The 27,983-nt window shown below is 44.9% G+C and overlaps 1 protein-coding gene across 1 annotated transcript in view; it reads left to right on the top strand.

The window, feature by feature from the left end:
• Nucleotides 1-27,777, top strand: part of LOC149346494 (uncharacterized) — a 41,140-nt gene extending 13,363 nt beyond the window's left edge. Inside the window, exon 2 of the mRNA XM_089541354.1 lies at nucleotides 27,708-27,777. Within this exon, the coding sequence (XP_089397480.1) occupies nucleotides 27,708-27,777 (70 nt within the window). The remainder of the gene's footprint in view (nucleotides 1-27,707) is intronic.
• Nucleotides 27,778-27,983: the final 206 nt, after the last annotated feature.

Genomic DNA, 27,983 nt, shown 5'->3' on the forward strand with positions numbered 1-27,983 from the left:
AATCGCTATGGCATAAGTAACCCCAGTAACCCCAGTTGGGCTGAACGTCCCTAATCGGTACCTATGCTACCAAACACATCGTAATTGATGTCTCTAGATCAATTTAGATAACCGGAAGCTCTTTAATATGCGTTAAAATGGTGCACCTTGTGACCATTTTGAATTTCCTGTCCATCGATATGAAGGTTTTTCAGCCGTTATTTCGTCCCACGTCCTTGGGATGAGAAGCCGAACTCGAAACTCACTGAGCTACCATAGCAGTTTATCGAGCTACAGTCGTGGTCTTCCACCAGGCAACAAGCTTTTTTTTTTTAATCTGCGCGTTTCTATACGTCGAGTATACATACCATTCGCTTTTCTCTGCGTCATTATTGCATGAACGCTCGCTATGTACTCGTATTTCGGATTCTCTCCTTGTTACTGTTTGTTACTTCATCTCCTCAAACCATTCGAGCTATTCGTCATCTTACAGAATAACCGAACACATGTTTTGAGACAGGTATGTAAAGCGCGTAAAAAAAATTATCGCGCCACGTAAGGCATTTCCCAGGGTTAACAGGCTCTCGTTTATAAGAGAAATAGAGAGAGAGAGAAAGAGAGAGGGAAAGGCAGGGATCAAGAGAAATAGAATTTAGTACATACATACAGGCGTATGGTTTCTATAAGAATGTTTAGAAGATACTTCCGCTGTTTCTGCTGCCAGGGCTGCTAGGTAAAGGGGTGCCAACATGAACGCACATCTTTTGTAGAATATTTCAATAAAATTAGTATTTTTTCATGCAGAGATGCAAATACCCCTACAGAGAAAAGGCAACCTCAGGGGGCTGTCGCCACAATTATCCCCTAGACCTGTCAAAAAAACATTCTCCCACTTATCCTAATTTACTCCTTAATGGTTAATGTTCGCACCCAACGCATCACAAAGTTTCAGGTGATATTTCCTGAATTATTATACATAAAATACCTCCAGTATAAACTCCGATGACTGCACATGCAGCCTTTCTTGACTAGGTCACTATCCCTCCACCCTTCACACTTCCGTTATTTCGTTCTTCCCTGATTTCGCTAAAGTCTAAGGACCACCTTTGAGTTCGATACGCCAAATTAACAGGCATGTTTTCATAAAGGGTACTGGACAATGTACTATATTAACGTTATGAATAAGGGAATAGAGAAATCCGCGTAATATATCCAACCCCTGTATAGCCTTCATTGATTAAGAGAAAGCGTTTCACTCAGTTGAAACCTCAGCATCAAGCAGGCATTGTGGAATCAAGAGTGTTTTTGTAAACATTGGAAGACATCTAGACTGCAGAGCTACCATAGTCATTCATAAAGTCAGCAATAAAATTCCAATAAAGAAGGATGTCAAGCAGGGAGACACGATCTCGCCAATGCTATTCGCCGCCCATTTATAGGCGGTGTTCCGAGGCTTGGATGGGGAACAGTTGGCGATAAGACTTAATGGAGAATACCTAAGTAATTTACGATTCGCTGATGACTTGCTTTGCTGGGTCACTCAGGACATGAGCTGCAAAGCATGATCATTAAGTTAGACAGGCAGAGCAGAACAGGAGTTCTTAAAATCAACAAGCAGAGGACCTAAATAATGTTCATCAGTCTCGAAAGGAAACAGCAGTTCAGAGTTGATAGCAGGGTTCTGGAAGTAGTAAGGTAACACGTGTACCTAGGGCAGGTTGTGGCTGCTGATGAGGATCATGAGAGGGAAATAACTAGAAGAATAAGAATTGCATGGAGGCTATCTGAGATCAAGAATGACAGTTTACCATTATCCATCAAGAGAAAAGTATATAAGAGATCTATTTTACCATTACGCACCTACGGGGCAGATATGTGGAGGCTAACGAAAATGATTCACCTTATGTTACGGATAAAGCATCGAGCTCTGGAAAGAAAAATTATAGGCGTAACGTTAAAGACAGGCAAGAGGGAAGAGTGGGTGAGTGAATGAGGGAACAAACGCGGGTTAATGACATCTTAGTTGAAATCAAGAGGAAGAAATGGGCTTGGGCAAGGCATGTAATGCGAAGGCAAGGTAACCGCTGGTCTTTAAGGGTAACGGAGTGGGTACCAAGAGAAGGCAAGCGAAGGAAGGGGCCTCCAGAAAGTTAACTGTGCGGATGAGATTAAGAAGTTTGCGGGAATACGGTGGCCGCAACTGGCGAAGGACAGGGTTGATTGGAGAGACATGGGAAGGGGCCTTTGCCCTGCAGTGGGCGTAGTCAGGCTGATGATGTGAGTGATCGATTCGCTTTAAACGAAAAATTTTTATGAGCATCAGATGAACTCACGATTATCTTCACTTGCATAATATTATCTAAAATATTTCGATATTCAAAAGTTTTTTCCCAAGAATGCTGAGCATGTTGATGATAGAGTAAAGGCTTATCAGATTGAAATGAAAAGGCGATATAAGGCATTTATATTTAAATTCGGTGTAGCTCTCCCGAGAGTTTAGTCGGCCACTAACAACCACACATGGTTCTACTATTCTTAGTGTACTCCGTCATGTGATAGGTGGCTCTACAACGAAACGGGAACATACGCCCGAAATTGAAGCTCAAGGATTCATGCAACATAAAATTCACAAGTCACAACTATTCATGCCATAGGTTGTCTGTGCCCAGGAAATAAGTGGCTGGCTGATCGCTTATTTAAAGGAATCCTAAAGAACATAATTCAGCGATGCCCGAGTTAGGTCGGTTGTTTTGAATTCAGCAATGATTTGTTTACATCAAATAAAGTGAAATTATAGCTGCATTATGGGAATGTAACAGGGACTGGGAGCCGTATCGCTAAATGAAACCTTTTTATGATTCCGAAGAGTAACTCGGTGACTCGGGAACTTCTGCCACCACAGCCTCCGTGTTATTTCCATGGCATAAAGTATTGAGGGCAGATAAAAAATGAATGAAATATTGCCCTGGTCTACATTCCAAGATGGTGCGCCCGCCTGTAGAGGGAAATGTTTTTCGCCTTACCCCGAGTTTTCAGTCTATATATCTCTCCATTAGGACCCGCTTCATATAAGCCGGTTTAAGCTCGTGATAGGCTCCTTAGCGAAGAGAACGCAGTATGTAAGCTACGTTTTTCGTGTAAGATGATAACGTGTATACCAGAAGAAGCGTTTGCGCGCGACATATATAAATCTTAAAGGAAACAAAGGACGACGAGAAATGTTGAGCACCCAGTGCAAACTGAATGCTTAGCCCTCAGCTAAGGAAAAGAAAACAAGAACGTGAGCCCAGAGTAACATTTACTGCTGAAGCCCATTGATGGCAAACTTATGGCTGCTAGCAGAACGAAATGAGTATCATTTGTTTCCTCGTGTAACTATAGTGAACGCCGCTCATCGTGGGGCAGATAATTTTATCTGTTATTCTTTTCAATTTCGCATGGAACATCTTCAAGTTTGTTCGGCGCAGATTGGCGCACACCACCTATCTGCAGAGCGCCCAGTTGTGTATGCTGCATCAGCAACTGACGCGAATCTTAAGGCTCTATGTACTCCGCTCACTGTTGCTATGCAGATCTTTCATTAGCTCGCTGAAATAGAAAAAGGGCATGGAAGACTGCCGCCATAGCAGGCAGAAGCGAATTTAATTGTTTGGCGCTCTTAAGTTGCTGTCACCGTGGCAGAATAGTGAGTTTGTTGTATGATAAAGATCGCTCTTCCGAAATGATTACTTACGCGAGAGAGAGCTATCGAGAAAGGCTAGATATCCGGAATGCCACTATCTTTCAAATGTATGCTCTTTGTTACCTATTTTTTAGATCGTGTGTGTTAATATGGATATGATGTGTTATGTTCTTAGCTAGGCCGGTGCCACGGCGTTAGTTTCGTTAAGCAGCATTCGCTCCTGCATGCATTATTTGCATGTAATGAATACCACGCCCAAAACGATATGCCAGAGAGTACAATGTGTGAGAGCGTCCAGTGAACCGAGCTCTATTTTAGGCTTTTCTCTGTGAAGGTTTAAATGCTTTTGTTAAATTCAAGAAAGATCCAGGAGAGATTACTGCGATATCTTGACACAGAAGCGATTATACAATGACGTGGCCTGACATTTCCTGCCTGTGTCGTTGTGTAGCACAAATAGTGCTCTAGACCGAAAGAGCAATTTTTTTTAAATCCCTGGAACCAATGCTCGCATCTATTCATCAGAACTACTCATTTGTCTACCGGCCCACTCTCTCTGTAGTTGTGGTTTAGATGTCGGCAAATTTTCTTAACATCATAGTTAACTGCGATATCTGGTAAAAAAGGGGGTCAATAGAGCCCATTTTCCTCAACCCTTGTGAAGGTATGTGCTAAAACGATGGTCTACAGGGTGCCATCAAGAACGGTCCTAGAATTATACATCATTTAGTACGATGATGCCCAAGGAGCACAAGTCATCAGTTGAACAATGGAAACGTATTGGCAAAGGCTGGTATTACAACGGACCACAGTGATTCCATCCATTTCAGAATATTGGACCGGTTACCAGTTTAGCTTGGGTTCTGCAAAGCTTAGAAACGGGAGGCATACCATATGTTGTGTAATGATCTTATTCTTGAATAGCTTCTGAAACTCTTGCATAGCTCTCCGACATTTAAAAATTGATGGATACCAAGCGGGTGCTATTTAAGGTATGGCAACACTCTTTTTCTTGAAAAGTGACGTTTCTCATTTTAGTGCATAAAAATAACCACAAATGTGCTGACACCCCTTGAACAAAAAACTATCAATCTCAAATCAAGTGTCGTAGAAAAGTTAAAATCTGAAGTGTTACTTGCGCCGTGCTAAGTGAAGAAAAAAAACAGAAAAAAGATAAAATGCTACATAAGCAAAAAAAGTTCAGGAAAAAGCGCAAGCAGAACGTTCGCATAGGCATGCAGCATTTTAGCACTATAGGAGCTTGCCCTCTTGTGTATATAGAAACTAGTGCACATATAACTGCTAATCATCCTTATTATTTTTCTCAAAACGGAATTTTTTCGTTTCTCTGTTAGGCCAATGTAGCTAACTTCATACCCACAGAAAGTTTTCTCGTGAAATTTGCCACGCTCATTTATTACATATAAGCACAGGCAATGAACTAGCGTTACTGAGATCCATTAAAAATATGCAATGTTGTGGCCTGTTGTCTGAACATCGTTGCTGTTGGAAAGGCAATATTACTGTATTTTTTTTTCACTTCTTTGCACTCATTCCAGGCAAGTTCATCATGGACTGCGATACCTAAAAAACCGACCAGCATAAATTGTAAAGTGTTATGGTGTGCACTGAATTGTTTCAAGCTATAACTTTTGGTGCTAGTGCAACATTTAGAACTTTTGTGAAAAAGATGATGGGATTAAAATTCCAAACACTTTTCCTACCTTTTATACCTGCTGATGATATCAACTTGGTATGCCCAACATTTAAAAGTACTAAAGGAAGTTTATTCCATTAAATAAGCATGTTTGTTTCAATAGTGTATAGCATAGCAGACTCGGTTAAATCGGTTAAATAGCTCAGAGTGTTGAATTATACTTTATCGTGGACTGAGCACATAGAATATATTACATTTAGAGCGCGAAAGAAACTTAGTTTTCAGAAGCGACGCTTGTATCTGGCCAACAGCGTCAGAAGTCTTGAAGCATACCATCTCCGCCTGCGTCCTTGCCTGGAATACTCATCAGTCATTTGGAATCTATGCCAAATCGCCCTAACCGATTGACTTGAAGCCGTTGAGAACAAAGCAGCTCAGTTAACCTTGTCTTCCTACTCGCGATTGAAAAGTTTTTAATCTCGGAAAGTAACGCTGAACGTGCCGTGACTCGCTATGCGCAGAAAATTTGCGATTGTCTTTTTACACACGCTATATCATAGCAACACATCCCTTGCACGGCCGCATATTTTACCGCCACCTCATGCTTCACAGGGCGTCGATCGTGCCTACAAAGTTAACACTATCTTCGCGAGGACGGAAAACTGCAATTGACCTTACCAATAAAACAATTAGCCTCAAGGATCGCCATAAAAACATACTCCGTTATTTCCTTCAGTTTTATTAGCTTATCTAGAATACTAGTTCTTCCGGCGACATAAATACTTTGTTACACGACCCATTCACAATCGCTGCTTTTTGTCTTTTGTTTGCTTATTCTGCATTTCAAGAATATTTCCTTGCAGTCATGTCATTCGAGGTGATCTTTAGTGACGCGTTAACTACCTGCAGTGCTCAGCGTTTTTTTCTTGCATGTGTGAAATATTCGTGTTCTGCTTTATGTCCCCCCCCCCTTATATAATGCACCCATAGAGCTCTTAGCGTATTTGATTAAATAAATAAAGTAAATATAACTGGATGGTTTCAATCACCTGCTTACACGACGCTTTGAGAGCTAAATTGACATAAGTAGTTATGTTTGCTGCTAGAATCAGTGTATATGTAAACGCCTATACACACACCAGATTTTAAAAAGATTTACCACTCTGCACTAGATGTTCAATAAACTGCAGTGATGTGAATGATGATTATACATTTTCGCGCCATGGATGGTGCGGAGAAAAACGTGGGCTCAAACGTGGGCTCAACGTGGGCTCAAAGCAAGTTTTCCAACCCTTTAACCACAGAGAAGTCGAGGACCTTGCCAGGGGAAAGCTCGTGTTCATTCGAAGCCGTCGGGTGGTGCTGCTTGCCACCTACCGCATGTTTGGAGGGGGTCGATTCCTCGGCCACCATGCGGTATTCAGGATCTGTGTTATTCTGCGCTCTGTATATTCTTCCTCGGGAAAAGGTCAAGGCCACTTGGTTATCGGGTGGTTTTGTTGAAAGAATTGGCTTTTTGTTTCTCCATATCTTGGACGGCAGAGTTGGGAGCCTTTGTGCTTACCTCCGATGAGGATTTTATTGCTGTTGTTTCTTTTGTTTGTTCTTGGCAAACAGACAGCAAGAGATGACGCTGTGAATAGCGTATTTCACCTGCAGCACAGAGGTAATTCAGCTGCAAGGAAAGAAGTCCAACTTTTTTTTTAACGCGTTGCTTTCAAACAGGAGCAGATACATTCTGTGAGATGAGATACATATGTGTGAACATTTGAGCGAGAACTGAACTTAAAATTGTGTCAAAATATTTTATTAGATATTGTTGGCCTATGTAAGTTATTTGAGTGGTATAAACTCTAACTCAATTCATGTCTTCAATGTTTTCAACTAACTTTCGATCAACTATGGATTTGCAACCTAATTTTTTCTTCTAAATTTACGACCACATTTTTAAAACCGATGTTAGCGGTTTGGTTCGCATTTCTGCCACAATTTTTTGTCTCTATTTCTCCAGCTCGCTTGCCTGTCTTCATGCTCTTCGCATTGAAACAATAATCACTTTAGAATAGCCGAGCAACTATCCTGCTGCACGGGTCTTCGGTTCGGTTGGCGTTCAAGCACTGATCGTTCATTGCCGCGAAGGAACATTGCTCGGATTGTGTGGCCTCCGGTATCGATGTTCTGCGCATGAATCATACTTGTAGATGGTGGTGATGTTTGTCGCATTTAGGGAAAAGCGTGCTTCACTTCTGTTTCCATGAAATTTAGAGAAAATGTAGCGGACACATTCCATGTATCGCCCGAACTTTGTCCTTTCTGTGGTAAGTGAGGCGCTGTTTCTTCTCGGTGAAATATCAAGTGGCGATTGTGTTTTATCGCACACACTCAAAACAAACCAATACATAAAAGGTCTTGAAAGTTGTACTTGAATTTTGCCGGCGTCATTGTCTGGTTTTATCCAGCGCGGCTGCCAGTAGAATGTATAAATGTCAAATTGTAGTGCAACCTTAAGGGAACTGCAGAATTTCTCTTTTTCTTAGGCATTTTCTTCTAACCCGCTCATGCCGCACATATGGCAGGTGTCAGACTTTTTTTTGGACAGGAAATGGCGGCCATAGTAACGGCGAGTAAAGCTGTTGCTGTTAAAATACACCGCAGCTGAATAAGCATGTGCCTCTGACTGTAAGTAAAGGTGAAAGAAAATTACGGAGGATTTCACGGCGCCATTACATATGCCCCAACACTAAAAGATATATTGTCACGTTTTAGTGACGGCAGTCCAGCGGTCAGGAAGACACCAGAAATACTTGCAAACGAAGCACTTTATTAGGGCTGACTTGCGCCCGTAAAAGAACTGAATCACTCGGTGGCGGCGTAAGCAACAAGCGTGCTCGTCAATCGTCGATCTACGAATGCCCGCTGCTCGCGGCATCGTTCAATTTAAAGCCGGCAAGGAAACTTCGAGATAACAGGTCGAGATCATCTAGAGTAATCTAGAAACACGTAGATGCAGCTGTTCATGGCTGTGAACAATCGAGATTAGTCAGGTCGCTTCTCGCGTCACGAACAAAAATGATAACACCCCTTTTCTACGGCCTTGCGCGAACGAACGGACGCTACAATGATACGTGGCAATATTCAAACCATATCTCACGAATGTGATTGGTCAGTAGTCAGCGGGGCTTAATTCGTAACACCGCTCACCACAAGCGCGGCTACGCAAATATGACTTATAGAAAGCTCAGGTCTTCAATTGGGTGATTTTGAGACGCATCTAAAAAAATGCTCTCGCAAATATTCCTTTAGCTAATGACACTAGAGCTATTTTTTTTTCATTTCTAGCGTGCCTCCTGTAAAACGCGCTCCCATGACAGCTTAGGAATCCATTGTTTTAAAGAAGATAACTCTTTCTGGGAGAGAGAGACACTGCAGAAAGACAATCGGAATTTTCCTGTGCTTCATGTCTACCAATATGAAGCACAGGAAAATTCCGGCAATGATAGAACGAAGTATACGGTAATACCCTACATTCATCAGTTATCTCATAGGCTTAAGCAGGTTGGCACTAGATATGGGGTTAAAGTGCTCTTTTCGGTCCCAAATAAACTAGGCAAGGTTTGTGCTATCGTTGACAAAAGAGCCCGGGAACAGAGGCAAATAAGAGGCAAAAGAAGAAATGCATGCCAGGTGGATCATGAGTCACCCTTTGTGCCATGTGCAGAGGGAATGGTATATGACATTCCTTTTAAATGCGGCAAGAATTACATTGGGCAAACCGGTAAATGCATAAATACACGCTTACGTCAGCATAAAACCTCTTTGAATGGTGCTCCTTCATCAAATCTGTCCCTTCATTACAGAGATTGTCATCTGAACAAACCCGGTGTGTCTAATAAAAAAGCATGCTTTCCACTGCTTAAAAGGGCTAAGATTAAATTCAGACATCCAGATCAGCTGACTAGGGAGTTGTGTGAAGCCTATCACATTCACAAGAACAGCGACACGTGTGTTAGCACACCATCTGTACACATACACGAGTGTGAAATTTTGTATCTAGATTCTTAACTTTCTTTTGCGTGCTTTTTGCGGGAAGCGCAGGCGCTTTGGGTTGTCAGTTGTGTGCATATAATCTGTGTTTTTTCAAATAAACTTTCAGTTGTTAGTAGCGCTTGTCCTTGTCTTCCTTCTCTGTTCTTGTTCCTAGTCGCAGCGCTGGTGAAATTTTGAAGATGTACCAACTAGCTCAAACCGCCATTTTGCTCCAATAAAAGTGGATTATTCTGGAATCATTAAAATTATTCACAAAAAACTGAGTTTATCTAGCGGCGCTAACAATATCAACTTGAATGTATTAAAGAACACTAAAGGAAGGCGATGTACCACATAGAGGAATGTGAGCCGTCTTTCTAGGCGTGTATCAGGCTACAGCAGTGATTTGGAATACTTCTTTCGTCTATCCGTTTGCGAGCTGCAGAGCAAGTTGCGCTAATCTGGAAACATTTAAAAGTAGCCTAAGTCTTAGATGGATGCGGCGATCAGAAGATGCATGACTATAATGACAGAACACAAAATATGATGTAATTCACGCATTGCAGCAAGGCATAGGAGAGCCTCGAATTTCGAGGATGTAAGCGAGAATAGCATTTTTCGCGTTATAATTTGAATAATTACATCGAAATGCAAGTTTCAAATAACACATTGATGCGGACGCATTTTTTATAACTGAATACAGAATATTTTCACACACACACATTTATGTTTTATTCAATTACGGCTTCTTGACCGTAAAATGACTCCAGCAGGATCGCTTGTTCAGAAAGCCTGGCGCTGCGAGAGTTTTTCTGACGTACTGCCTTCCTGAAATTGTGCCCTGGGTGTCACATTCTTTGCGTTGGAAGCAGAGCTACCGCTTAGTCACTTATCCGTTGTCTGTGAGGTCCCTCGGTTTCCTCTGAGGTCCCTCGGTTGGCCACCAGCTCTAGGTGGCCTCCGACCACCTATAATTCACCACAAGTTGCCTAGCGTGTCAGGTGGCAGTTTGAGCGGCGCCTTGAGAAAACGAAATTGGATGTCCAAGAATCGCCTCTGGCAGCATTAGGCAACGCATGACAGTGGCACATTGCTTACCCGCTGCACCACTAGTCGTATGAGGTCTCATTGAACAATGAAATCAAATAAAATTGCTTAAGTGTACCCTCCAATGACTGTATGTTTGCATGAAGGCCCCCACTGAATGATTACGACTGCCTGCATGACCTCGAAAACCAAGCCTCGAACGGAAACAGAAGCCCAAATGCAAACCGAAGTGCTAGCACACCTAATTCGCGTTTTTCCTAACCATGCGAAATCTTACGTCAGTTTTTTTCTTTAACAGCATGCTCTTCACACGCAATCCACTCAAGCCTTCATTGTATACATGCTGCCAGTGCAAGTCAAGAAAAGGAAGGTATGAATAAGCTAGCCGGGATTGTTATTGGTGCGTGTATTATGAGAGCGAGGGAACACGCGGCCGTGCTACCAGTGCTAGGCAATTCGAGATATGGTGAAGTTCAGCCTTTAAAATCTTTACATTTTTACCAAACTCACATGCCTATAACTTTTTTGGACTCCGTCACAGAAATGCCCAGTATCTGATACGCAATGCGCTTTCTCTTTTTTTTAGTGTTTCAGACCACCGTTCGCGACAAGCGTTATTTTGTCGGCTTTCTCTCCAACCCAACCCATATCACTTAAGGGGTGACGTTGTCAAAATGAAACATCCTCGCACACGTATAGAATCAGCAGTATGATGAAACGGCTCTACCGGTCATATAGAGTGACAGTTATTTAGACAGGGGAAAAAAAGTCTAGAACTCATGCATGAGCATAACTCTTGCTGGTTTATGTTAAAATGCAAAGGATGTTTTTAGGACAGCTTCTATCTACGACGAGAATATTATTGTAATAGAAATTCACTAAAAAAAAACTAGGGGTGAGAGGGGGGGGGATGCGATTTGGCAAAGCAAGACAGTGGATTGCACTGAATCATGAGGAGATGCGTGTGCTCTAGTTGTCACAAATTCAATCTGACGGGCTAGCGAGGACACGCAGAAATATTTTTTTTCGCAAATCCTCATACCGAACGAATTTTTCAATGACTAGCTCCAACCGTAACTGCAAATCAAAAGTGACTAGGCTGTTGGCGGGAGTGCATCAGCTGCGGTGAAACATTAGTGTTCTCTTTGCGTCTGTTGTATCCTGCGTGTGGCTATATCATTCTTGAATGGAGACTACCGCCTCTCGGCCACTCATCTGCAGCTCTGACTTCCGATGCAATGCAAGAACTTGGAGGCTTGGTCTTTTCCATGTTCTTCGCTCTTTCAGTTGCAGCGCCACTTATTAGACTTTTCTGCGGTCTTCTAGCGAGTGGTTTAGTGTGGGTGGGGGGCCCCGCCTTTGGGCAAGCCATGAACAGCGAGTTTGGAGCTCTAGTGTCACTGTTGTGAGAGGTTTGGTAGCTGAGTGCGTAGCCCCTGTTTCTTCCATGTGTTGATATTTTATGTACAAATCATTTTTGAGCGTTACAAAAGTCCATTTCGTCTCTTCATCCGCGTGTCGTCGTTCGTCGATCATCTGGCTGCCTGCTGCGAGCCAACGCCAAATAAACGAGCACCTCGAAGAAAATGAGGTGTCAGGAAGAACCTGACATCTTTTCTGACACTATCCCATTCACCGCATATAAGGTATTACTGGTTGCCTGCCAGGTAAATGGGAAGTCAATGGGCATGAATATTGGCTGCGGACTGATTTTCAACTGATGTGTAGAGTCGGGTTAGAGGTCTCGTGGCCAGGAGCATGCCTTAGCACTGACCAAGCATGTAGTGGCGCGACAAATGCTATAATAGGTACAATTGCATCTTTGAAAAAAAAGAGCCCACTCTAATGCGCCACGATTGAGACGTAGCCAAAAAAAATACACTCACTCTGATTCGACCGCTGCGGTGCCTAGGGGACTGTTACGCGGGGGACATGCTTGGCTTGCCTAACTACTAACAGCAAATTTCTCAATGTCCCGAATCCGCAATATCCGTTAAGAAGAATGCAATCGAATTCTGCATATTCGCGCGGCAGCCTACGACGACAGTGGAGTCTCCTGCTTTTTAAGTTTAGCAAACAGAAAACCCTGTATATGGTCACTGATGAAATACTTTTAGGGCGGAATTGCGTAAACGTCAGAGATGACAAAAGGGTAGTTCATGATCTGTTTTTGTGTGTACTTATGTGGTGACAAATCTTGTAGTGACACTTAAAAATATATTATGAGGACGGTTACGTATCCTTAAAAGAGGAATGCGGCAGCATTATAAGAGTGGTTGATGCGGCCGGTTTCCATGTCTGTGTTATTGGTATTTCACACCCACAATGTTTTCACTGTCATCGTGTCTTTATTTGAACACACAAAATCATGCCCTGAGTGAGTCGGTAGATAACTTGTTGCAACATGCTTTCCCCTCCTACCCCAGTTGCGCACTGCGTGCTTGATTTTTAAATTTTATTTTCGCGCCTTGGTCACATTGCCTTGCGGCGGCATCGTCCTCTCGACCAATAGGCGACTGCTGCCACTAATATATGACACCAAATTGCGTGATGTTCACTGCCATGTTCAGAAGCATGCCAGTGATGCCTTGGTCCTCTCAACCACTCAGTGAGCTTTGTGACTAACGCCCAAAGGCAAGTCGTTAGATATGAAGTCTAATGCAGTCGCATTGAAAGAACATCACTGGAGCAGTCATAGAGAGAAAGTGAAAGTTCTCAGGTGGGAGAAGAAGCGGTACCTAACAAATTACTGGTGGTTCAACGCGCTTAACTTTTCACAGAACGACATGAAGGCAAAACAACACAGAGCGCGGACTTAAAACTTTTTTTAATGCAGGAAACGGGTATTCTTGTATAAGCAAGACGTGAGCGGCATCAGTGGCACATAAAGACACGAGACAACATGCCGATGTCTGCAATCTTGAGCAGATTCACTCGACAAAACACACTCATCGCGATAGCCTAAGCAGGTAAACTTCCTTCTCGAACAAAAAGAACGACATATTGCTGATATACCTTTCAGCACCTGTGAATTTCATTTAAAAAGCTTCTGCGATCTCTCTGTTTTTTTTTTATTGCGAAACTATTATCATTGTTTCGAACGTAGGCTTGCATTCTCGCTTTTCGACACAGGCGCGCATGAACATGGTAAGACCCACAAACCACGTTACACCATCAATCATGAGAAAAAACACGTCGAATGCAGCCAAGGTTTTAATTATTATATTCTTTTACCTCGTGTAATGAAGTGTGTTGGCCAAATGCGCCGTTGTATAAATAACAGGCTAAGTACGCATGCTAAAAACCGTACCTTCATCACGAATTCAGGAAAGCTGAATGCGTGTCATCGCTGTCATCGCTGCCGAGAATGCAAGCCTATTTTCGAAAGAATCACAACCATTTCGCATTCCTATAAAAATGGAAAGAGAGATCACAGAAGGCTTTGAAATCGAAACCGCCACCGTCGAAAGGTGCATCAGCAATGTGTCGTTGTCATTGTCCGAGAAAGAAGGCACCTGCTTAGGCTACCACGACGAATGTGTTTTGTAACTTTGATCTGCTCGCGATTTGTGATATCAATATTGTCTCTCGTTTCTATATGAGCCACTCACGAGGCTCAGGTCTTGTGCATAAAAGGATGCCAGTTTTCTTCGTTCTCTGTGTTGTGTAGTCTGCATCTAGCTCTGTAAAAAGTTAAGCGCGTTGAACCACCACGAACACCCTGCTAGGCCCAATTCCAGCTATTCTAACAAATTCGGCTGTTTACATTGTGCAAGTTATCATTTCTGCCGGACACTGCTAAAATTCATTTCATCTTCTACAGACATCAACCCAAAAATCATTGACATTCCCGCTAAGATGTTTAAGAACTTGGTTCCTATGATTGCAAGTGTATACGGTTGAATGAGATGATGTCGGGTGTCCTGCATTGAAGACATTTTATACAGAACTACGGAATGCCATTTCTTTTTCATGCGGTTCTAATATTTATAGTACTATTCAGAGCCATGCTGTCATGTATTACACTACATGCTTTCACAATGTCCAGAAATATTTAGCGTGGCTTGCAACAGTCCGGCCAGAGGCCTGCAATTGCAGCAGTGTTTTCCTCGTATTCAGGAGGCGGACACCTGTAAGAGGGAAAAAAGACGCAATTAAAAAATCATGCATTTTTTGATAATCATGCCAAAAATGGCGTTTTATGGCATAAAGCTTAATTTTGTATTCAGTTTATTCTGCACTGATATTTGGCAAAGTTTTAGGAAATAGGGCAGCAGTCTAGAACTGCAGCAAGAAAGGCCGACCCACAGCATAGTATTCCAAGTGGTGTTCCCCACGTGGGCTCCAATGCGTCAGTTAAAATTAAATGACAGTTCGGTTCACAAACACATTGTAGGCGGATTAAATTTCACCCACTCTCACTGCATTGCGATGCGGACTAAATGTTAGAGTTCTGATGTGTTGTCCGATGTCACTGCATATTAATGACCGCAAAAAGGGAAAAAAAGAACTTTCAGGACCTCCAACTGACGCACCCTTCCTCGCACTCTTCGTCTCATCGGCACGTAGTGCCCTGCATACATATTTAAACGTCAACATCACGATTGTAATTCTCTGCTCCAAATGTTTCTTGACCCTCTGTATAACTGCACTACGGTCACCTTCATGTATTTTTTTCGTTAGCAGGTAACAATCGACGGTGGTAAACAACGGGAGGAGAGCCGACCGTTTTTAGGTTTGGTTTGGTTTCTGGGGTTTAACGTCCCAAAGCGACTAAGGCTATGAGAGACGCCGTAGTGGAGGGCTCCGGAAATTTGGACCACCTGGGGTTCTTTAACGTGCACTGACATCGCACAGTACACGGGCCTCAAGAATTTCTCCTCCAAAGAAATTCTAGCCGCCGCGGCCGGGATCGAACCCGCGTCTTTCGGGACAGCAGCCGAGCACCGTAACCGCTGAGCCACCGCGGCGGCATCCGACCGTTTTTACATGTGACCTAACTGCGGTCACTAATATTTCTCTCCTTTTAATGCAAAATAGAAATCCGGTGGTTCAAAGCCTAGCAAAATCGTCTCTTGCTTATTTCATGTCCGAGAAACGCGACCGCTGCATCCCGCGCCACTGCATGCTCATCGTCGCCTTCTACGTAGCGCAAACACGTGATTTTGGAGTGGTTTGAATGTATTAAGCCCTCTACGGCATTTTGTCATTTTTTTCTACACAACGTGTATCGTTTATATGTCCACCAAATTAAAACACTGGATGAGGTACTGATGCATGTCAGCATGGCATGTAGCGCAATTGAACAACGCGAGTATGGACAGAAGGAGGCAATTGCAGCGCTGTATTTGTACCGTTATTTACAGAAACGAGTCGCTCTATCGCGGTATACGCCACGTTGACAAAGTAAATAATAGTGAGTTTTCCACGGCTCTCATACAATCTAACGAGTGCGTAATAAACGATAAGACCTTCGAATTGGTTCTCACAAGTACAGAATAGTTCATTGCTGCAAGAAACCCGGGGCGCTGAAATGAATTTCACAGCGTTAACGTACCTAGTGCCAAAATAAATGTAGACAGTGCCACAGTATAGTCGCGAGTAAAAAACTATTAGCACAATGGTGTCATCGGAGCGGGTAAAATCACATCGCGCGGCTGGTGCGGCGTCGTGTTTGCGAACACTCATAGCACTTTTTTTATCGGCGTGTTAGTAACCGCAGCCCCAAGTGTTGGTACCTTACGCTCTTGTGGCACGTCTCTATTGCTAATCTTTTTTACTCTCGACTGCACTTATAAGGCTGCGACGAAAAGGCGCTGCTGCTACTTATGTTGGCTGCTCTTTAAGAAAGCTTGTACTACTGGTGCTTATATTTAAAATGTAGAAAAGAGCCCAAGAAACATTCCCGGGAGGAAATAAACACGGAAGACATTAATCGTCCATTTCATTCTCCCGTGAAGATTTCATTGCTCTATTTTAAGGCGAAAGCCTTTATTGCCTCATCGTTGTCGACAAAAGGTTGTCAGCAGAGGTGTCACGCTTTTCGGTTGTTCGAAATGGTTATGACGTCAGAGTGCGCGGATTCGAAGTAATGAGGTCACCCACGGATGCCTGGCACCCCCTTTTGGAGCACACGATAACTAATAAAAATAGTTGTCGTCTGCTCCGACAGGGGGCGTAAGGCGTCTGTGGGTGACCACATTACATATCTCATTACAGCGAACAGAGCCATGGATACAGCCGAACTCATCGAAGCAGAGAGTGAGAGAGTCGTGCTAAAGAAGCAGTCAAAGTCGGCAGTCAAAGGGTGCAGTTGTAATGAATAGTCAAAGTGTGTAGTGAAATAAAGCACTAGTACAGCACAAACAGTCTCGCAGTAAATGCCAAACAGTGCGCCAGGAAAGCCTTGCAGCACTTTAGGGAGCCAAAGTTCCCCATGAATTATTTTCACCTTTAAAAGGCTAGTCTTCACACTGCACTCCCAGTGCTCCTGGTGATTAAGGCGAATGGGGTGCTTTCTGGGCGAGAAACGGACGCTACATGATAGTAGATGGCCATTCAAGGCGGTAGCATTAGAGATCTCATTCAAAGGAAAAGCCGGAGTCCACCTGTCCGTGTGAACGGCGGGGTGAACGGCTGCTGGTGCTTAGCTTCTGATTCGGTAAAAGCTTGTTAAAATGGTTTCACAAACACCACCGGCGGCCGGGCTTGAACAGCTGCCTGCGGGGTCAGTATCATGGCCCTCAACCCGTGCATCACTGCGACAGTAGTGGTACAATGACTCCCCGCGATCTATAATTCCATAATAGTGGGTACTTGCGCGGGAGAGGTTCTAAAGCTGTGCGCATTGGATGCTTATGCCTAGGTGGAGCCTAGTCCTGGTTTTTTCTCATGAGGTAGATTTATTTATGAGGTGTTTTCGATCGCGTATTTTAGCTCTGCATGAAAATTCAAGTTTTACGCCACCTTGTTTAAGCGAATATACGGCAATTTTTTTTCGAACCTACGGAGTGATCATGTTTCTTTTAAACTCATTCCGTTTAGAAATTCAAATCTATTGCCATTTATTGAACTGATTTCCTTATTTGGGCATTTAGCAGGCCAACGCGTTTGCCTAAGCAGGAAAAACATTTCATGTAAATTGAAGCATAACAAGCGAGGACACGCAAAAGAACCTCTAAGAGACAATAAAATCGGGCGTCCCGCTCATTTTACATTTGGCTAAAATGGCGTGCAAGCATTTATTTCTGTAATGCCATCAATCTCAGAAACACCAATGGGGAGAGAATTCCAATATGGACTGTTGCCGTGGAGAAAAAATGTAATTTTGAGAGTTTGGTTTTGCACAAATGAGCGCAAATGAATACTGATGAGTATGCTGAGCCATGATTGCATAGAGGTGCATGCGGGTGCCTATTATTTTTCATTCCATTCTTTTTCCCCAACACTCTCTTTGATGAGCATGTCTAGTTTAATATTTATTTACTTATTTATTTATTTATTTAGTGCCGACTGCCTTCACTCACCTTGGTAGCTCGAGATTTTATGCAGTGAATGGCTACTGAGAAGCACCACGATAGTGCTCGATTTGTTTTTAATTACAATATTTAAATACCTTGTTTCATCAACAAATGAGCTTGTGAATCACCAATTTTAAATTTTCTGAATTTATATTACACCTCCTTTCTTTCAACGCGCTATAATTAAATCATAATTTTTTGCTAGTATATTGGCGCCATACTAATTGACCTACTCCAGTTTCAGTCTTGGACGCAATAAAAATAAGATCATATTCGCAATTCTTCGAGCAGTTTTAAGCTTTCTTAAACGGCTGTCCCGAATCATAAAGAACACACTATTCTGTTCAATTAAGACTACCACAGTCTCTGAACGACTCGTCAGCACAAGAGTACAATAATAAGCATGTGAGCATGATGAAAACAACCGTTTATCTTGTACTTAGAAGCATGAATAATAAGAGTATGTCAAGTTCACAACTGTAGTTTATCCATGTAGAATAAACGAAATAATATTGTCACGTTGTAGTGACGGCAGTCCAGCGGTCAGGAAGGCACCAAGAAGTCTTGTAAACGAAGCTCTATTTGGGCTGACTTGAGCCCGCAAAACAACTGAATCACTCGGTGGCGGCGTAAGCAACAAACGTGCTCGTCAGTCGTTGAACTATGAATGCCCGCTGCTCGCGGCATCGTTCAATTTAAAGCCGGCAAGGAAACTTCGAGATAACAGGTCGAGGTCATCTAGAGTAATCTGGAAACACGTAGACGCAGCTCGGCATGTCTGTGATCAAACGAGGTCAGTCCGGTCGCCTCTCGCGTCACGTACACAAATGATAACACCCCTTTCCTGTGGCCTTGCGTGAACGAACGGACACTACAATGATACGTGGCATTACCCCCCTCCCAAAGAAGCATCGTCTCGATGCTTTAAAATGAAAATAAACGCGGAGAATGCAAACTTTGGGTCCTTTAGCGTTCATAATATGGCTTCAGGCGTACGACATGTACGACTTCCGGGCGTGTGCGGCGTCGCTGAAAGGTTGTCGTGCCGTCGGGGATGACTTCATAGTCGAGGTCACGGATGCGACGGAGAACTCTGTAGGGGCCAAAGTAGCGTCGCAGCAACTTTTCACTCAATCCACGGCGGCGAACTGGCGTCCATATCCAAACACGATCACCTGTCTTGTAATGCGTGTCTCGTCGGCGCAGATTGTAGCGTCGGGCGTCGGTGTGCTGCTGGTCTTGAATGCGAAGCCGCGGAAGTTTTCGGGCTTCCTTGGCGCGATGAAGATAGGCGGCGACGTCGAGGTTGTCTTCGTCAGAAACTTGCGGGAGCATTGCGTCGAGTGTTGTCGTGGGCTTCCTGCCGTGTACAAGCTGGAATGGGGTAAACCTGGTTGTCTCCTGGACGGCAGTATTATAAGCGAAGATCTCGTAGGGCAGAATGGAGTCCCACGTCTTCTGTTCGGCGTCGGTGTACATGGAAAGCATATCTGCGATGGTCTTGTTCAGACGCTCCGTGAGTCCGTTGGTTTGTGGATGATAGGCAGTTGTCCTCTGATAGTTTGTCTGGCTGTAGTTTAAAATGGCTTGCGTCCGCTCCGCTGTAAATGCCGTTCCTCTGTCTGTGATGAGCACTTCGGGGGCGCCGTGTCGCAGGAGAATTTCTTCGACAAAAAATTTTGCAACTTCTGTTGCGGTACCACTAAGGAACGCTTTTGCTTCGGCATAGCGGGTCATATAGTCGGTGGCCACGATGATCCACTTGTTACCTGATGATGAAGTCGGAAAGGGGCCGAGGAGGTCCATCCCCATTTGCTGAAAGGGCTTAGTTGGCGGTGGTATGGGGTTCAGGAGTCCGGCTGGTCTAGTCGGAGGCGTTTTGCGTCGCTGACACTCACGGCACGTTTTCACGTAATGGGAAACGTCGGTAGCTAGCCGCGGCCAATAGTACTTCTCCTGAATGCGGTGCAACGTGCGAGCAATCTCGAGATGCCCTGCAGTCGGCTCATCATGACATGCCTGCATAACTTCTTGCCTGAGATTTTTGGGCACGACAAGACGATGTCCTTCGTCCTTGACAATAATGTCCTCCTGAAGAAGAACTTCGCGCCCAACAGGACAGTGTGACAGTTGGCGCTTGAACCCCCGGGTAGGTGATAGGGTCTTTCCTTTCAAATAATCAACTAGGTTTTGCAACTCAGGATCCGAGCGCTGCGGCTGGGCGAAACTGCTGGCGCTTACCGGTCCTAGGAAAGCGTCGTCATCTTCCTCTTCCGGTGCTGCGTCTACGGGGGCTCGCGATAGGCAGTCGGCATCGGAATGCTTGCGGCCAGATTTGTAGACTACAGTTATGTCGAATTCTTGAAGACGCAGGCTCCAACGAGCAAGGCGGCCGGAGGGATCTTTCAACTTGGCCAGCCAGCACAGAGCATGGTGATCGCTCACAACCTCTAATGGTCGTCCGTACAGGTAAGGGCGAAATTTGGACGTGGCCCAAATAATGGCGAGACATTCTTTCTCTGTCGTCGAATAGTTGGCTTCGGCTCTCGACAGTGAACGGCTAGCGTAGGCGATAACGTTCTCCTGTCTGCCATTTTTCTGAACGAGGACCGCTCCTGAGCCCACACTTCTCGCATCGGTATGTTTCGGCGTTTTCATCAAAGTGCCCGAGCACAGGAGGGGACTGTAAGCGGCGCTTCAGCTTGTTGAAAGCTTCCTCTTGCGGCCTTTCCCATTTAAAAGGCACGTCAGCCTTGGTAAGTTGGTTCAAAGGTTCAGCGATGCGCGAAAAGTTCTTGATGAATCGCCGGTAATAAGCGCACAATCCAAGGAATCTGCGTATAGCTTTCTTTTCATTAGGCTGTGGAAACTCTGCGATCGCAGCCGTCTTCTGAGGGTCTGGCCGGACTCCATCCTTGCTTACGACGTGACCAAGGAACAGCAGCTCCTCGCAGGCGAAGTGGCACTTCTCTGGTTTCAGTGTCAGGCCTGAAGACTTGATCGTTTCCAGCACTATTCGAAGCCTTCTGAGGTTGTCTTCAAAGCTTGAGGAGAAGACAACAATGTCATCTAAGTAGACTAGGCCAATCTGCCACTTCAAGCCTGCAGCATCGTATCCATTACTCGCTGGAACGTAGGTGGGGCAGAGCAGAGGCCGAATGGCATCACCTTGAACTCGAAGAGTCCGTCTGGTGTGATGAACGCAGTCTTCTCGCGATTTCTTTCGTCGACTTCAATTTGCCAGTAGCCGCTCTTCAGGTCCATCGATGACAAGTATTTAGCGTTGCATAGCCGATCCAGTGTGTCGTCGATGCGGGGGAGGGGGTAGACATCCTTCTTCGTAATGCTGTTCAGGCGGCGGTAATCGACGCAGTAGCGAAGGGTGCCGTCTTTCTTTTTCACTAGAACAACTGGTGCTGCCCAGGGGCTCCTTGATGGCTGGATGACGTCGTCACATAGCATTTCCTCTACTTGCTTGCGGATAGCTTGGCGTTCTATCGGCGATACGCGGTAGGGACTCAGCCGCAGTGGTCGGGCGTGTTCGTCTGTGACAATGCGGTGCTTGGCAAGCCGGGTTCGTCGCACATTCGATGCTCATGAGAAGCAATCGCTGTACCTTAGAAGAAGACTGCGTATTTGCTCTTGTCTGCTCCGGGGTAATGCCGGGTTGATGTCGAACCTGGGTTGATAACCTTGGTGAAATGGTTTTGCGGGTTAGTCGGGTAGGGCAAATACGTCTCTGATGTCTGCCAGCTCGTCGAGGAAAGCGATCGTCGTAACTTTGTTTAGATGCCGGTATTCTGCGGTGAAGTTGGTTAGCAACACCTGGGCTTGGCCATTTCGGATTTGGGCGACTCCCCTTGCGACGCCCAGTCCTCGATCAAAGAGTAACTGGGTGTTCCCCTTGACGACGCCTTCGGCAGTTTCGATGTCTCCAGTACCTATGCAGGCGACGACACTTGATCGGGGCGGCACGCTCAATGCTTCGTCGCGGACGTTTAAGGCTATGTGATGAGTCGCTATCGTCGCGGCAGATATGGCTTTGTCCGTGGAAAGCTTGATCGACTTGGATCGAAGGTCGATGATCGCCCGATGTTCATTCAGGAAGTCGATTCCCAAAATCATGTCTCGCGAGCATTTCTGCACGACCAGGAAGGTTGTAGCATAGGTTCGCCCATTTACTGTAACTCCCGCGGTGCAGCGTCCTGACGGCGTGACAACTTGGGATCAGCGGGCGATCCCAAGTTGTCACTTTCCTGAGTCGGACAGCGAGTGGCCCGCTCATGGCGGAGTAGTCAGCTCCCGGGTCGACCAAGGCAGTAACCGCGTGACCGTCGACCGTAACTTCAAGGTCACTTGTTCGCGTTTTCGTATTACACGTGGTCTTCGGTGTACGATCTCGGCTTCGTCGAGCAGTGAAGCTGCGGTGGGCGTACTCCGACGTTAGTTCTCTGGTTGGTGGTAAAAGCTTCGACTCTGGCCGCGTCGTCATCGTAGTCGTCGGTGTTGTGGTCGTAGCTGAGGCGTGGTCTTGCGTTTTCGTCGATGGAGGATATTTTTTCTCGCGCTGAGAAGCAACCTCACCTCCAGAGGCTGCTTTATTTAGTTAAGCCTTCGGGGGCTGGGGGAGCGTCCACGCACTGCGTAGCCTCGGCTAGGAGATACATAGCGCGGTGATGATGCCGACGGATAACGAGATAGGCGACTCGGCGATGAGTGTTCTTCCCGACGCAAAAACTCCTCGATTTCGGCTGGTCGCTGGCCGGGTCGGGGTCGTAGGGCGTCGTAGGGCGTCGTAGGGCGTCGTAGGGCGTCGTAATAAAATCACAGGATGCCCATTCTCCTGTATGGGGAGTACCGGAGAATGTGACCGGCTTCGCCACAGTGCAAGCATAGTGGGCGGTGCTGGTCGGGTGTTCTCCACTCGTCGCATTTCCTCGGCCGTGTGCGACTCTCGTAGGACTGGCGGGTTAGGGCGAGAGGGCGGCGGTCCAGCGCAGCTGGCTGAGGGCGATAGGGGCTTGGGTCCCGTCATCGAGGGGCAGGACGGCGCACACCTGCGGCGTAAGTCATGGCCGGGGGCAGCAGAGGCTGCGTGGGTGTCGGCGTCACACCCAAGGCCTGTTGAACCTCGTCCCTGACGACGTCAGTGAGCGATGAAAGCTGCGGCTGTGTTCCCGTTGGCAGCAGTCGTTGGAGCTCTTCTCGCACAACTTGACGTATAACCTCCCGCAGGTTATCGTTGTTAACGGTGTCCAGGCAGTTTGCTGAGAAGACGCCCTGCTGGCGGTCATATTGGCGGGCTCGGGCGTCAAGGGGTTTTTCCATTGTGGATGCCTCTTCTACGAATTCCGCGACGGTTTTCGGTGGGTTGCGGACGAGGCCGGCAAAGAGTTGCTCTTTAACTCCTCGCATAAGCAACTTCACCTTCTCTTCTTCCTTCATGTTCATGTCGGCACGCCGGAAGAGACGCTTCATCTCCTCAGTATACACTGCAACGGTCTCGTTTGGGTGTTGTATGCGAGACTGTAGCTGCTGCTGGGCTCTCTCCTTTCGCACGACGTTTGTGAAGGTCTTCAGAAGCTTTTCCTTGAAGGTTTCCGAGTTGGCAAGGCTGGCATCCTCATTCTCGAACCAGACTCTTGCTGGTCCCTCCAGGGCGAAGAAGACGTAACTAAATTTCATGGCATCGTCCCAGTTGTTGAAGACAGCCACACGGTCGAACTGCTCCAGCCATTCTTCGGAGTCGGCGCCAGGCGAAGCGTCGAAGGTTGGTGGCACCCGGGGCTGCTGCAGAATGATTGGAGTGGTCGTCTGGGGAAAGCTCATGGTGGACGTTGGTACTTGCCTTCGCTTCCGGGTAGGGTCCGGCAGGGTCCTGAACTCAAGTGCGTCGTCTAGCAGACGTCGGCTTGCGCGGTGTACTGGAGTCAGGTCCTCCGGTGAATAACTCAGAGGGCTGGCGTCACGACTTTCTGGGGGTGTCCTGCACATAGAAGGCTACCCAGCACCTCCACCAGATGTCACAGTGTAGTGACGGCAGTCCAGCGGTCAGGAAGACACCAAGAAGTCTTGTAAACGAAGCTCTTTATTTGGGCTGACTTGCGCCCGCAAAAAAACGGAATCAATCAGTGGCGGCGTATGCAACAAACGTGCTCGTCAGTCTTCGAACTATGAATGCCCGCTGCTCGCGGCATCGTTCAATTTAAAGCCGGCAAGGAAACTTCGAGATAACAGGTCGAGATCATCTAGAGTAATCTGGAAACATGTAGATGCAGCTCGGCATGGCTGTGATCAATCGTGATCAGTCCGGTCGCTTCTCGCGTCACGAACACAAATGATAACACCCCTTTCCTGCGGCCTTGCGCGAACGAACGGACACTACAATGATACGTGGCAATATATTGATTTATTTTGCATTGTGCATTCAGATTTGTCTTCCTTCAGCCTGACTAAAAAGAGCTCTATCAACGTTACTCAAAACGTATTTCATTTCTAATTGCTCGCATGAACACGTAATTTCGTTAGGGTAGTAGTTCTATGCGGTAGATATCTACTACATTTATATATGTCTTGGTAAACGTTAAAAAATACTGATAAAATCAAACCACTAAAGTAAAAGGAGTCTCGTAACGGGGGGCCTTGTTCGCCGGTTGCTAAAGTCACCTACGCTTTTAAAATCATGGATTAACGCCTGAGTACGTATATTGGTTCGCACACAGAAGCGGCAGAAATAAATAGTTAACAAAAAAAGTACTGAGAATATTGAGGTAAAACGCAAACAGATTTGCATATATCGGTTGTTAGGAGCACAAAGCAGATTTCGGAAAAGCAGGTAACATAGAAGGCCATTAGGAACGCCTCTACTGCTACTCAATTCTACAAAAGGTGACTGCCTCAGAGCAATGTGGGCACACTCTTTCTCTCAGTTCTATTGAGGCTGCCTAACTTAGGCTTTTATTAAATAAAAAAGTTAAACAACATTCAGAATTGAATGCATGCGGGGTTTGACTAGGGTATAGAAAACGCAACGTTATTGTTTTTGCTAGAAAGCCTTTCTTCAGTAGAACCGAAAAAAATATATCTGTTTGTATGGCCCATAGAAAATGTATGAAAAATAACTGCTCGTTATGGGAAGGAGGTATAGATATATAATGTAATAGTCTTAAGTCAGGTAATGGCCGCCAACTGCAGCTATGACCAAGCAGACATTCGAGAAGTGGCGTGACTGCTGTCTTGCTAAACTAGCCGGCGCTGCTCGAGACATAAATTAGGAATAATGTGGCGGGAATTCAGACTGTGCGAAAGGGACAAAATGTATTAAGCAATATTGATCTCTACTCAGGCCGCAGGTTTCAAATATTTATTTTAGCATAAAGCCAGTTCTAACGCATCCTACATTTCATACGGCACATCTCCGTGTGGACAAATGGCTAATTCAAGCATCAGGGAAACGTTTTACATACAGCCTTTCTTTTATTTGTATTTTCTCATCACGGCGCTTTACATAAAAATGTTTGCTTCAGCTCGCGCTGAATAAAAGTCCTGCAGAGGCATGCAATAAAAAAATTGCGCTTTCTGAAAATTTCATTGGTTGAAATAGATGGTGTTGAGCTGTTAAAATATTAGATGAGATAAACTACTAATTTTCCATCGCACTTTCTACAAGATCTACACTCGGGCTTTAACAATATGCGCTCAAAAGACAATTGTGAAAGCATACCCTAGAATTATAAGTTCTCTGGTAACTGTATTGCAGAGGAATTTAGTGCAGTCTGAGCCGTAGGCCGCATGGTTGTGCTGAATATTCAAATCCTTACTTGGATATTGGCACATATCTAGAACAAAAGAAAAGATACTTAAAACATTACATGCACTGTGGTGGCATACTACACTCTCGATACAATGTCATAAGCCAAACACTGAATTTTTAATTTACTGATTTCAAAACACGGCATTCTATGTTCAGCATTCTTCAATCAAGAATCCAGAACGTCAGAATGAGATAAACCTTGAAGAACCTACGCTTAGGCGGAATGCCATTAGAATTTCATTGCAACGGTCGTTTCATCGGAACTTCGCGGTAACGTATAAATAGGCTTTGAGGCAGTGAAACGTGAATGAAGTGTCGCCTAAAAGAGCAGGTCACATTAGTTAGGATTCAGATGCTCGCTTGCTGGTCGCCTTGAGAGCCTTGAGAGTCACTTCTGTAGGAGTCCCAGAAGTTTTACATATCTCCGTGTCTTCAAAGGACGCCCCGGTGGCTCAGTGGTTACGGCACTCGGCTGCTCACCCGAAAGACACGGGTTCGATCCCGGCCGCAGCTGTCGAATTTCGATGCAGGCGAAATTCTAAAGGCCCGTGTACTGTGCGATGTCGGTGCACATTAAAGAACCCCAGGTGTTGGAAATTTCCAGACCCCTTCATTACGGCGTCCCTCATAGCCTGAGTAGCTTTGCGACGTTAAAAACCCACGCCAACTTGTTGTGACGTTCTCAACTCTGTGTGCCATAGCCGACAGGAGCGAGTCCGACAGGCCTGTTTTTCGCGTGTGTGACGACAATGTCGCGCTACCACCACGCTCCAGTTTGCTTACTATGGTGGAATCCACAAACACAAGAATGCCTCACGGGATTGCGGAAAGTTGTTAGGATCATTCCAGTCCCTATAAACTTTTCATCTCTTTCATACAAAATCTGCAGCCCAGTTATTTTCACAAGCGTCTGTTCGAAATATATGGAACATATTACTTATTCGCACAATTTAAAATGCTCTGTCTCCATAAGATTGTTTTCAGCATGAAAAACAAGGCGTTTTGAAAGGACATTCATGTGTCCCCCATTTGGCTCTCTTTATAGCTTTCAAACCTCAAACCTTGACTTAAGCATTCGTTCCCTTTCTCTCTCTTCCTTGACCTCGAAAAAGGTTTCGATAAAGTGCAACATAAAAAAGCACTACTAAACATCTAATACCTAAAACTTAGTAGTTTAATTCATTCTTCCTAACCAGGTCACGCTCGTGTAGACAAATCTCCTGGCTCAATACCAGGGGAAAAGAATTTTTGTTCACTACAGAAATCGTAAGTACCCCCAGAAGCCCCCTATTTAATTACAGCCTACCGCTGGTATAATCTGTATATTAACGCATCCTTTTGGGTGCCCTGTGTGCTAATAATAAGTAAAGAGAAAATGTTAGCGCCACCGTCAATAACATGGCTCAACATGCAATATGTTTCTTTTTTTTAACGTCTTTATTTCTGCAGTTAGTAGGCCTATACCAATATGTTTACTCATATTTTCAGGACTGCTCGCAGTTTTCTAAAATATATCTATTATACTTCTCTTAGAGCAGACTCTTCTAAAATTGGCACTCCAACTCTTAAAAGCCATAGCCTTGTCATCCGGGATTGCGTCAAAATATTCTGTAAATACACTGTTGCACACGCAAACCTGCTAAGAAACTCCACCCTCCATGGACATACCTTCAGTGAAAACAAGGCCTTCATCCGCGCCTTCTGCAAACCTCACAATGCCACGGTTAGTGTCAACCAACATTACGGTGACTAACATGATAGTGAACTTCGCATGGTTCCACGTGAGCGTCTGAAAAAAGGCGTTTATGAAACAAATATTATAAAAGGTGTTATTGAACACTGAAGACAAAAAAAGGCTATGCAAAATTCAGCTGTTTAATTTTGAGGTAAAAGACAATGTATAAAAAAACTATGAATCTCTATGTGCAACACTCTGTCGAAAAGAATAATTGTCAACATTCAGTGTATTGCCTATCGATGCAGGGCTGTTCCTAAGGAAGTGGACGAGATCGAGAAGTTGGTTACCGTGAATCGGAAATTGGCGGGGCACTGAACCAGTCGAACACAAAGTCGCAAACTTCACGAAATAAAACGAGATTGAGAGACTATCGTGAGTAACACATATCTCTGAGCTTTAATTAATTTTGGTTTGCGTTTTATCAAGTGCAGGATTTTTGGTCATTTTTTCAGGAAGCTGGAATTTTATAACACTTTATTGTCCGCATGTGCATGGGAGTTACCTAATTTTCCGATCTATAG

The sequence above is a fragment of the Amblyomma mixtum genome, chromosome 4, assembly GCF_055824585.1.
Source record: "Amblyomma mixtum isolate Tamu chromosome 4, ASM5582458v1, whole genome shotgun sequence".
NCBI classification, from domain to species: domain Eukaryota; kingdom Metazoa; phylum Arthropoda; class Arachnida; order Ixodida; family Ixodidae; genus Amblyomma; species Amblyomma mixtum.